At 37.5% G+C, this 12,942-nt stretch overlaps 1 protein-coding gene across 1 annotated transcript in view; it reads left to right on the forward strand.

Moving 5' to 3' along the window:
• Positions 1 to 12,942, forward strand: part of OBI1 (ORC ubiquitin ligase 1) — a 40,952-nt gene that overhangs the window by 15,513 nt on the left and 12,497 nt on the right. The window contains exons 4-5 of the mRNA XM_019444116.2: positions 597 to 845; positions 4,410 to 4,498. Coding sequence (XP_019299661.1) covers positions 597 to 845; positions 4,410 to 4,498 — 338 coding nt within the window. The remainder of the gene's footprint in view (positions 1 to 596; positions 846 to 4,409; positions 4,499 to 12,942) is intronic.

A 12,942-nucleotide genomic window follows, 5' to 3' on the forward strand; every position in this document is an offset into this window, starting at 1 on the left:
TAATCCTTTAAGAGTTCTGGCTTATTGAGCTACTTGCCAGTTTATTTTCTAACAACAGAATTTCTAACAGTCTTAGTTTAAGATGAAATATCTATTATAGATTAATAAATGGTATCACAAAAAAGAGTTCTAGATCAAATGTTTAGTAACTGGGTTTAAGATAATAAGCAGTTCCAGATGGGGAAAACTAATACTTGAAATAGTCATAGTGGTAATGGAAGAACCAGAATGTAGAAAAGTTAAAAGTATAACTAAAAATGACACAAATTATTCTGAAATGGAAAGTGGAAGGAAATGGGTTCCTTGTTGAATTCATGTGACTTGTCATTCTGGATATCTTCAATAAAATCAAAGATTTGACATTTTTATTTTTTTAACCACAAACTATCACTGAATTAAAGCAGTGGAAATGCCAGTTTTATTTTGAGAATTTCAACTGTACGTGACTTTCTGCCTACAGAACTATTCTGATGCGTAACTAATCTGTGTATCTACAGAATTTTGAGTATAAAATTTAAAAACACATTGATCTCCGTTTAGCATACATATGTGTTCAGTATCTGTGTCTATCTAATGGATATGCACTTCTTTATCAGGATGAAATAGATTGTCTGCAGAAAGAGGTAGAAGACCTTAAGAGTAAAAATCTCAGCTTGGAGTCACAAATCAAGACTATTCTGGATCCTTTAACCTTGATGCAAAGCAGCCAAACTGAAGACAAACATCCAATTGCAGACAATCCAAGTAAAATTGACCCAGAAACTGTAGCAGAGTGGAAGAAAAAACTTAGAACAGCGAACGAAATCTATGAAAAAGTGAAAGATGATGTGGATAAGTTAAAGGAAGTAAGTTGTGGTTTTTAAAAATTCTATTACAGTTGTTTTTAAAATTCTGTATTATGAGTACCTTCAAAAGTATAAATAGCCATATTATCTTGACTCATTAGAAGATTGTGGGAGAAGGACAAAAATCTCTGGATGAGCATTTATAAGCAATAGGAAAACTCTTTCCTCCTTAAATGTCATTAGCTGCCAAGAAATATCAGGCGGTTCCATTTGTGACTATAATTGGAGACACTCTAGTGCTTCTATATGAGTTTGCATCTTCTTGTAGACAAGTGACATCAGTTTAAAGGATGTGTTTCTATTTCCCCTCTTCGTGGTTTGGCTTAATTTTTCTTAAGCTTATGTCAGTGACTGGCCTGTATGCATAAAAACAAACATGTATCCATTTCCCTACCTATAAAAAGAAAAGTTTGGATTATATATTTTCTAGTACTACCATCCTCTTATTTTTAAGATTGTTAGTAGTTAGGCTTAATGACTAATTCCAAGGAAGCTGTGAGCACCTGCTTTAGAATACTCCGTGCAGAGGAGTATTAAAGCTTATGATGTGGGTTCATTTTTCTTCAATTATTCTTCCGTTCATCCAATGAGATAAAAGCACAGGTGAAAAAAGCAAACCTCTAGGAAAGGAGATGAGATCCATGCCATTAGTACAAGAGGTTATAATTGAGTGCTGTAGAGTTTTGTTGGCCAAAGGGACCAGCCTTTGACTTTGATTTCAAGTATATCCACAGTGGAGTTTTGTTGGTCTGAATTGAGATGGTTTTGTGGTATCCATGTCTACAACCACCCATTTAACCTATCTGCATTCCCTTAAAATATTGTTACTGTGCCGAATTACTGAATCCTGCCTCCTTGAAATCATTAATGAGCTCCATATGATATTTTTAAAAAGTACCATCACCTACTACCCTCAGATCCTCAGCGAAGTTAAGTAGCATTGAAGTCTGCAACTTAGTGTAAATACTAAACCATCTTCACATACCCACGTATAAAATAAATGTTGTTTGGGCTCAACAAAGGCCAAAATGAGAGAAAGAAGGGAACTTAGTGCTTTTAGAGAAAAAATAAACTACAGATACAATGGTACTGAGTTTGTTACAAATTTAGGGAAAGTGTGTAGTTTCTTTAGATATTGAAGGCCAACATTAGCCTGTTGGTTTGTGTAAGAAGAGGATATGAAAAGGAAAGACAGCTGGAAAGTTATAGTATTTATCAATCTACCATGTCCCTTTTAACTTCCCTTTATCTTCTTGAGCCATAATTAGGTTCTACATGGTCTCCTTTATAGTTGTTAAGTTTCATTTAAATTTTCATTTCAATAAATGCTTCTTTGAAGATGAAGATCTATATGAAAACATTACTCATAAGAGTGGTGTAGGGAGTCTATATGAAAAAAAGAGTTCCATAAAACACAGTTTTTCTTTGTTCTTTTAAAGGTCACATGTTAAATTCAATACCCAAAGCACATTGAAACCTCAGAATTATTTGGGATATTTAATAAGCTCATTTTGGATGCCTCGTGGTGGTATTAGAGAGTATGAGGCAATAAACTGGGACACAAATGAATTAAAACACATGGAAGCAAAATTTGGATGTGAAGTACAAAATAAAAACATACTATAAATCAAATATAGGAGTAAACTTTGTATGTGAAACACAAAATAATAACATACTATAAATCAAATATAGGAGTACAGAAGATTCAGTCTACTTAGAATGAGTGACATGGACTTGTTTTCTGATGTTTCCAGGACTAAGTGAGTTTTGAAACCATTATGAGGCCAGTATCATTACCCAGTCAGTGTTGCAAATTTATGTAAAATAGTTAGCCAAAGTCCTCATTACTCTTCTGGTGCAACAAATAGGCATAACTTTGCCCTTTGTAATCTTCACTCACCTGAACCTCCTGAACTTGAAAATACCTCTGATAGTTGAAGAACCAGCCAGCCCATAATGAGAATATTAGCCACAAGACTGGGGAAAGACCTTGAAATGTAGCGATACAGATGAAGGAATGGGGGAAAGAAATCAAATGAGTTTCAGATTTAAGCTTGTCATCATCATCAAAAAGCATTCACTAGGTGCCTCCTCTTATGGTGCTATCCTTGAGAGCTTCATTCTCTGTCTGTGTTTGAGGAAGTAAATGACTTTCCTTATATCTTCAGAGGGGGCAGTAGTGTTTGTCAGTCACTTAAAGAATTAACCCTCCATGGTTCTGGTTGGTTTGTGACAGTGAAGGGAAGGAGCTGCTCAGAGTCCAGAGAGAACCTCAGTGAACCTAAGTAAAAGAGCTAGGCTTTGTACCTAGAAGAATGTTTTTTGTCCTTCTTACCTCGTCATCCTCTTGGGGCATTTGTGTGTGGATGGACAAGTAATATAGTCAGAAGTTCTAGAAATTAGCCAAAAGCATGGGTCAAATTTTTGAAATCTGGTTTAAACCTTTTTGTTGACAGTAGTTTTTATGATCCATTTACCTTAAAATGTTTTAAATATTAATGTTCTGGTCAAAGATTTTTCTCTTGCCAAGTTAGTGAGATTAGTTTCTAGGCTAGGGAGTGTTGTTATTCTTTGGAATTAAAAATGCTATAACTGAGGAATTTAAATAGCTTTGAAAAAGACTCTAAAATTGAGGCACACTAGTTTTTCGCCTGTCCAAAATCAATATTCAACTTCTAAATTTTCTAGCAATTGATGTTTTGTCAGACAAGTTTTAGGTAGTAGACAATTCAAAAAAGAAAATAATAGTGGGATTTTTTTTAATCAAGAGAAGCCATAGAATTTATTAGAAAATATTGACCCAATGGCTCAGTCGGTTAAGCGGCCGACTTCGGCTCAGGTCATGATCTCGCGGTCTGTGAGTTCGAGCCCCGCATCAGGCTCTGTGCTGACAGCGCAGAGCCTGCAGCCTGTTCTGTGTCTCCCTCTCTCTGACCCTCCCCTGTTCATGCTCTGTCTCTCCCTGTCTCAAAAATAAATAAAACTTTAAAAAAAAAAAAAAAAAAGAAAATATTGACCCAATTTTGAGAGTCCCAGAAGTTGTGAGTCAGGGCATTCGGGAAAGCCTTTAGAAGAAAGAAAGCAAGTGGTTTAATTATATTAGATTTGTTATCACTAAAAAGCTATTTTTAAAGAGCAACCAAAAATCAATCTCATAGCTCATAATTCATGAGAATTAACTCTTAGCATTAGTTTTGCAAATAATTGCATGTGGTATAGTGTTACCATGCTTAGAGTATTCAGTTATGTGAAAAAGGGAAAAAAAAAAAAAAACATATTTGCCATTAGTATAGTCCCTTAATGACTCTAAGCTAACTAACATAGCTCTGTTTATTTCCCTGGATAGGAGAATTGGAGAGTGCTTGGGGAATATGGATTAAAAATGCTTGGTTGTGTTCACAGATTCACAAGTCATTCCCAGTGGTGATTTTAAGTTTCTGAAGGCCATGTTCTAGTATTCAGTTTTCTGATATCACTCTAAAAAATACAGATGGCTCATGACATAATTTTTACAAAGCAGTTGTCTTAGCTCATGCTTAATTATTTTCAACTCTTTTTTTAAAGGCAAATAAAAAATTGAAATTGGAAAATGGTGGCCTGGTGAGGGAGAATTTACGACTGAAGGCTGAAGTTGATAACAGATCACCCCAGAAGTAAGTATTTTGCTTATAGAGCAGTGTTTCAGATTGTGTCAGTATTTTAGGTGCTATGATTGTATGTGCTTTTCATTTGACTCTTTTCAACGAAACCTGTAGGTTTGAATAGAATGTCTTGCCTCTAAAAGTCAAGTGTATGCTTATGTTATTGGTGAAATCTTTGTATCAGTTAGGGCGAATTTTGGAGAAGGGATTTCATTCTTACCTGATCAGCAAGAAGATTGTTTTATGTGACCTAAGACTGGAGAACTTTCACTTGGTTTTACATATAACTTTAATAGTACTAACAGAGAATAGGGGGATTAACATAATGCCCTTTAGATGTTCTCTGAAGCAATCTTAATAGTAGTTAACATGTGTATAATGCTTCCGGTTTGCCAGGTACAACAACCTGCGGTATCCTATTAGTGTTCTCCATTTACAGATGAGGAAACAGAGGCTTAGAGAGATGAAATTCATTTATCTAAATCTGCACAGCTATAGCTAGTAAGTGGTGGAAATAGGATTTGAACCCAGGTAGTCCAGCCCTGGAGTACATCCTCTATTACATTACACTGAGGACCATTACACTATTACATTAACCATTATAGTGAAAAGCCTATCTGAAATAGAATTTAAGGCATCATTTGTTGAATTTTAGACTATTTTAATTATAAAGTTAAGTAAATTTATTCTTTCTTTATGATGGGATAGTATTCATTCTATTCCGAGTAAGAGAGTACAAATAGCGACCTGCTTAACAGTTTGTTTAAAATTATAAGATACAATTGAGAGTTGAGAATTAAAGATGGAGAAAGGATGGAAGGTAGCACTTGAAGTTTTTCTTCTTTAGGGGGAAAAAAAAAAACACAGTAAGCAGGGAATATGGCCCTCCATCCCTCCCTGAGGAGTGGCATATCAGAACTCCACACTTTTCTGTTTTAACCACTAGACTTCATTTCTTCCCAGTGGAAAAGGCAAGGCAGACATAAGCCGGCAGTGGAAATTTATCCTACTAGAAGTTGCTGTCTGCTTATCATATGAAAAGGAGAAAACATTGCCTTTAGTCAAACCAAGTGTGGTATCAGAAAATGGTAGAAGTAAACGATGATTACTCAAAGCAGAGATAACTAACTGATAGAGAAAGAAGCATAGCTTTTACTTTTAAATAGTTCCTTCCCCTGTGCATTCCAACCTCATTTTTCTTTCACTTCAGATAATGTTCTGCTTTGACAAATTAGTGAAATAAGCTTAGGAAATGTTGCTGTTATGTGGTGGTTTGAAACTCTGCTCCTCTCATTTGTTGGCACCTCGCCTTGCCAGTCATAGTAATGCTTGTCCATTAGCTGTATTTCCCACAGCATGCTGAATGGAACTAAAGCTGTTTTGTTTGTAGCTTTTATTTCTTGAAAAGTTGCCCACCAGATTTCAGATTTAATGCCAGCCACCAGGATGTGTTTTTAAATATCCATGGCTCCAGCCTGATAAACGACGGAAGAATCTCGCCTGACGAAACCTGGCCTCTGTCTGTGCTAACAAGCAACCACACTTCTAAATCCCATATAACTTCAGGATTTGCTCTAACTTCCACTCTTTCCCTTCAGGGGAAGGGAACAGTTTCACTTAAAAAACAATTTGAACTGACCCCTATTCTAGATCAATTTGCAATGCATTGAGGTATTAAATGCATTGCATTTGATTTATAGCCTTGTTTACTCTGCATCACCAAACCCTAGTGGGATTCAGAGAGAAGCTGACCACAGCTGAAAATACCCAGATCTGGTTCACCTGAGGAGAGCTCCTATTTGTATTGAAAAAATATGAAATTTCAAGAGTTTAAAAGTAAGTGCAAACAAATAAAACCATCTGTTCCATTTTGTTCCCTTGACTAGAAGTGCTTTGACCAATTATTTTTCTTTGGTCTACTTGGTTAGGTGTCAAGGTATGCTTTTTAAACACATAGCTTTAGCTTCTGATGTATCCTTCAAGTTGCACAGACATATTCTACAAATCATGCAGAAGAGAGAGCTTTAAAATTTAGACCCTAGAGAGGAAAGAATTTAGGAAAGTGAATTTGTCAGCTTGGGTGGTCATATCAAAATACTATAGATGGGGTGGCTTAAACATTGAATATTTTCTCACAGTTTTGGAGGCTAGAAACCCCAGATCAAGGGGTTTTAATCAACCCCAGTTTTAATTTCTGGCAAGAGCTCTCTTCTTAACTTGCAGACAACCACTTTCTATGTCTTCACATATCTGAAAGAAAGAGAGTTTTGGTCTCTCTTCCTCTTCTTGTAAGGACACCAAGTCTAATAAGGTGTCCTTAGTCTGATACCTTATCAGACTAAGGCCTCATCCTTATGATCTCATTTAACCTTAATTTCCTCCTAAAGACTCTATCCCTATATATCACCACATTGAGGGTTAGGGCTTCAGTATATGAATTTATTTGACTGTGAGTAGAGAATACAGTTCAATCCATGGCAGAAAGTATTTCTTTTTAAGACACTCAAATCATGTTATTGCCCCCAAATTAGACTGACATCTGGTGTGAACAAGGGGGACTTAAACATTTACATTGGTCTCAAGTAGATAGTGCCATATAAAAGTGATGCATTTTATAATACTTTAAAGTGCTATATAGCCTTCTAAAATGAAAATCTGGATTATCGTTTATCTCCTGTGTTACTGTTTTTCTGTTCTGTCTGTTACCATCCAGTGTATCCACTCTTAAAGTGTACCTGGATATTTTTCTTTTCTCTTCTTTACTCTCCAAGCCTTTTTGAGCAGTATGGTAGATATTCTACTAAGCGTGATCTTCCAGGTTTCAATAATACCATGCTGTTACTTGTCAAAAATTCATTGCCCTAATATCTAAACTGATGGTCCAGAAAAATGTGATCTTTTTCTTTGACTTTATATAGCCACTTCCTAAATTTTTCTTATCTTCCAAAATTGTTTGGAGAATTCACCTGGGGAAAACCTTTTATTTTCCCTTTCAGCTTTCTTTAACATGGGCTTCTAAGAGAATCAGATTTGATGTTCAGAACTCCAGAGGTGGTGATGTGTCCCTTTAGTTTACAAGGCTGATAATCTGAAGAAAACTTGCTCTCCCAGCCAACCCACAAGGACTGAGTGTTTATGTACTTAACACTGTACAAGGTGCTTTAACTACACAAAATAAATACTTTTCCTGACCCCTAAATTAGGTTAGGCTCCCTTGTCGTAATTTCTCTTAAGACTTCGTACTTTCCCTTTGTAGCACATATCATAATTGCTAATAATTAATATTTTGTATAACTATTTGTTTCATGGCTTTCTTTTGTTTGAGGCAGGACTGTAGATGTGTTCGCTATTGTAGCCACTACATTTTATAGAGTTCTTACTCATATTCTGCTCCTAATACATATTTGTTGAGTCAGTAGATGAAAAACATAACTCTTAAGACTATGAGGAAACGATGAATCCAGAATGTGGTGCATTCAGGAGGAAAAACGGTTAGGTTTCTTCATTAAATCATTGGCAATGTGGGGGTGGTGCTTGGGGGACTCAGTTGGTTAAGCGTCCTACTTCGGCTTAGGTCATGGTGTCATAGTTTATGAGTTCTAGCCCTGTGTCGGTCTCTCTGCTCTCAGCATGGAGTCTGCTTCAGATCTTCTGTCCCCTGTCTCAGTGCCCCTCCCCCACTCACACGTCCTCTCTTTCTCTCTCAAAAACAAATAAACTTAAAAAAAAATCATTGGCAAAATAAGAAGGGGGGGGTCTGCCTCATATAATAATTAGATGCAGTATATGGATCTTGTTTGGATATTGATTAATAACAAGACATTTTTGAGGCAGTTGGGTAAATTTGAGTACGAACTAGATATTCAGTAATACCAAGGGGTTGCTGTTAATTTTGTTTAGGTATTGTGGTTACTTAAGAAAATGTCTGTATTTTCTTTTAGAAAAGCATACTAGGAGTGCCTTGGTGGCTCAGTCGGTTAAGCAGCCTACACTTGATCTCAGCTCAGGTCTTGAACTTAGGGGTCGTGACTTCAACCCCCATGTTGGGCTCCATGCTGGGCATGGAGCTTTCTTAAATTAAAAAAAAAAAAAGGAAGAAAAGCACACTAAAATACAGACTATAGAATATTTTAATAGCAGGAAAAAGGGATGTACAAATAAGGGGAGTGAGGCAAAATCTTGATAACTGTTGAATGTAAGTGATGAGTATGTGGGGATTGGTTATATTATTCTGTCTACTTCTGTGAATGCCTGAACATTGTTACAATAAAAAAAATAAGTAAATAAAACCAATGAAACCTGGTCCCTGCCTCTAGGAAGCTCATAATCTAATAAAGGCAAGAAACAAAAATACGTGAAATGAATAAAGACTGAACATACTAAACCAAATAGCAAAGACAGCAATATGAGTTAAAAAAATATGAGACAGCAGTGGGTGAGTCTTTATCAGAGAGACAGGACTTGAGCCAACTTTGAAGGATGGAGAGTTCCGTGAGGAGGAAGGCATTCTGAGCTAGAGGAAACAGCTTGAGCTGTTAGGAATATTAAGTAGTCCCTTTAGCTCCAGTCCCTTGTCTCCAGTAGTGGCTGCAATTACGCTCAAGAAGCATGGTGGCTTCGTTCTCAAACTTACCAGAGCAGAAGGTGTAGAGGTATGTAATTTGCACATCTTGTCATTGCGACTGTCATCACCCCCACTTAAATAGCTGGTTAGCATGACTCCACTATATCCATCACTCTCTGCTTTAAACAGAAAGGCCTGTTCTTAGTCTCCTAATTAGTGGGGAACACCAAGAGTGTCACACCTCTACGTGGTAAGAAATAACAAGAATGAGAAGAAGCTGAAGGGAAAACCTTAGTGTTACATTTCTCATGTTCCTAAATTCCTTGGCTTCAGTTACTGTCCCTAAACCATGCCCAGAAATGGAGAGTTGTCCTTGATAGAGTTAGGAGTTCCTTAGTGTTTTTTGTTTTTTTTTTTAGCTTGAAGAGATATGAAAAATTGACTTGTAGAGCATTTGAAAGTTTCATGCCCGCTCTCTGAGATCTCTCTGTTCAGTTGTGCCTTTTTTTCCCCCCTCTAGGCACACTAGGCAGAGGTTGTGCCCACTAGTATGAGGCTTTAGTGGAGCACCAGTTCTTGCCCTCAGCTCCTAACTTGCTTTAAAACTCCATAGGTCATTAATATAAAACTTGGTTATAATTGGATTAATGGCTTTCCTTTCTATAAATATGTATTCAGGAATGTTATGTGTTCTTGTCATTGTGTCTTTAGTGAGATCTATGGATTTGATAAAGTTTCCCTGCATGCAGCTCTTTTACTGCATAGCAACCCCAAGGCTTGTCATTATGGACCAATCTTCCCCCATGCCCCTGCTCCTCCTGAGGGAAGATAAAGGCTCCAGACACTCTCTGGATAGTGAGCAGTATTTCCTGTTATTAGTATAAGGAAAAAAATGCTCTGAAGAGGAAAGAATAGATTTCACAGATGATGACCTGGGCTTTCTTCCCATTTTGCTGTATTTGTGTTCCTTGAGTCATCTCATTTACACCCATGGCTTTAATAATCATCTACCTGTATGTCAGAGATTATAAAATAAAATCTAATCTTTGTTTGGCCTCAACTTTTTTCCTTAGCTGTACATTCGTATTCCCATCTGTCTATTTTGTACCTTCACCCAAGATCCTATACCTTAAATTCACCAGAAAGCATAGTGTTTAAATAAATGCTTAGTTCTGGAGACAGATTACGTGGCTTCAGATTTCCCTGTTTCCACTCTGCCCCTCCTTTCCCTACCCAATTCATTTTCACCATACTTGAAATTGTCTTTTTATAAAATATAAATCAAATTATATAAGTCTCCTACCTAAAACTGTCCAGTTTTTTCCTGAAATACAATCCGTTTCTTCACAAACTAGTCAATGTTTGCCTGTTCTGCTTCTCATTCTCATTCCCATTCCCCCAGCTCATCCTGCTCCAGCCATTTTGGCCTTTTTGTGTTTCTGAAACATGCTGGACTTTTTCTCTCTGCTTAGAATGTTCTGTTTTCAGATCTTTATATGGCTGACTCATTCTGTCATCAGATTCAGAGAGGCCTTTCCTGATCATTCATTCTAAAGAAGCATTCTGCTTTTGTACCTTCTACTTCCTTACCCTGTCTTATTGGGATACCATAGTAATACAGTCATGGCATGGTGAAGCAGGATAGCATGTGATTATGAGCACAGGCTCCAGAACCAGACTCCCTAGGATTGAACTCTGGTTTTATCTACTTACTAGCTTTGTGATTTGGGGGAAGATAGTTAACCTTTTTGTAGTTCCATTTTTTGTCTTCTGTGAAATGAGGCCAATAGTAGTACTGATCTTATAGGTTGTAGTAAGGGTTAAATGAATTAAAACTTGAAATGCCCTTGTAACAGAGCCCACAGCTAATGCTGAACCAAGGTTATAGAATTTTTGTCTTCCTAGCCCTTATCAGCCTGAATTTATCTTGTTTGTTTACTTGCTTGGTCTGTTTGTTGTCTGTCTCCTCCATTCTAAACTCTAAGCTCTGCTGCCTATTTCCTTCACTTGCAAACGCCAGCACCTAAAAGATGCCTGATAAATATTTGTTGAATAATTAAATGAATAGGTAAATAACGTTCAATAAATTACTTAATCCCTTGGAGCCATCATTTTCTTTATGTAAAATGTGGGTGATGTGTTCTTGGGAGGATTAACAGAAATAATTTTATGGCCTTGAAACAATATGTAGCACCAAGAACTAATAGAGGTATGTGTCTAGATAATTGTATCCATTATCCATTCACTCAAAAGATGGTTTATCCTCTTACTTTCTTCCTATCCTCCTTAACGGCTTTACTACTTATCTGGTAGCCTAAGATAAAAACCTCAGCCCTCTATGTTTCTCTACCCTGTCTCCTCATCCTACGCCTAATTGTTCAGTATATTCTTTCTAGCCTCTTAAATGTCTATGTAATCCATCTCCTCATCCTGCTAGTTTAGATCCACCTGATTTCTTGCTTAGCCTATTTTAAACAACATTCCAACTGATTGCTCTTCTTTCCACTCTCAACTCTCAATCATCTGCCTTTTTGTTGCTAGAATTCGAGAATATAAATTTGATCACCTCACTCCCTTGCGTAATAACCTTTGATGATTCCCCATTGTCCTCAAATTTCTTAGTAAGTATGTGAGGCTCTTTACAATATGACTTGAGCTTTGGCCTTTTTCTGTCCTCTCCAGCCTTTGTCCATGCTGAATTACTCACCGGGCCCAGATTCACCATGGTGTGACATAGCCTTGCAGCTTTGCTCATGCCTTTTCCTTTACCTTCACTGGTCCTTCCCATTAGTCTCTCCTTTTTCATTCTGCCTGGTTAATTCCTCCCCAGTTGTCACTCTGTCTCTGAAGCCCTCCATGATTTCCTAACATATTCCCATTCTTCTTATATTATTAGGGATCACATGGCGTACTGAGCAGTTCCATGACTGGCATGCTGTTAATCTACCACGTAGCTTCTTTTTTTTTTTTTTTTTTTAATGTTTATTTATTTTGGGGAGACAGATAGATAGAGTGGGAGAGGGACAGAGAAAGAGGGAGACACAGAATCTGAAGCAGACTCCAGGCTCTGAGCTGTAGGCACAGAGCCTGACGTAGGGGTAGAGCCCACAAAGTGCGGGATCATGACCTGGGCCAAAGTCAGACACTCAACCGACTGAGTCACCCAGGCGCCCCTCTACTGCTTAGCTTCTTAAAGCTAAAACATATTTTTAAAAATGCACGCATATATGTATCTGTGTAAAATACATGTATGTGAAGATGTGTGTGTGTGTGTGTGTGTGTGTGTGTGTGTGTGTGTGTGTGTATGTGTGTGTGTGTGTCCTTCTGTGGAGCCTGGCAGATGGAAGGAGTCCTTATACTGTAATATTCCATCTGCATCTTGGAGGGAACTAACCAGGGAATTAAGATTTTGAGCTTTCTTGAAGCTTAAAGTATAAAGAGTTTATAAGGATAGGAAATCCAAGATTCTTGGCATTTTCTCCAAATGAGGAGAACAGAAGGATTTCCTGAAGTTCTCCAAAGTTGTACTAGAGATTGGGAGTAAGAAAGGGGAAAGGAGGAGGCCATGTTGCTGGGCTCCTGGACAAGATTTGTTTGAGTCTCTGAACTTGAACTGAGCATATCCAACCTGTCTCCATGCTAACTCTGAGCTGAGGCTCCTTTTTGGTTCACAGTTCTGCTCTTCCTAAACTGTCTCCAGACATGCCAGTACCACTCAGATTTCTCCTGCCTTTCGGCTTCCTCAGCAACACCTCTGGCCTTATTGGCCTTGGCTATTGTCCCTTCTTGACCTATTCTGGCCTTTTTTGCTTCTCATGATTCTGCTCTGACAAACACCATGATTCCTGGTATTTGACCCTAGCCTGATCTGATGACTGATTCTGCTATGCCC

Source organism: Panthera pardus, unplaced genomic scaffold (genome assembly GCF_024362965.1).
Source record: "Panthera pardus isolate Hobbes unplaced genomic scaffold, ASM2436296v1 HiC_scaffold_1, whole genome shotgun sequence".
Lineage (NCBI taxonomy): Eukaryota > Metazoa > Chordata > Mammalia > Carnivora > Felidae > Panthera > Panthera pardus.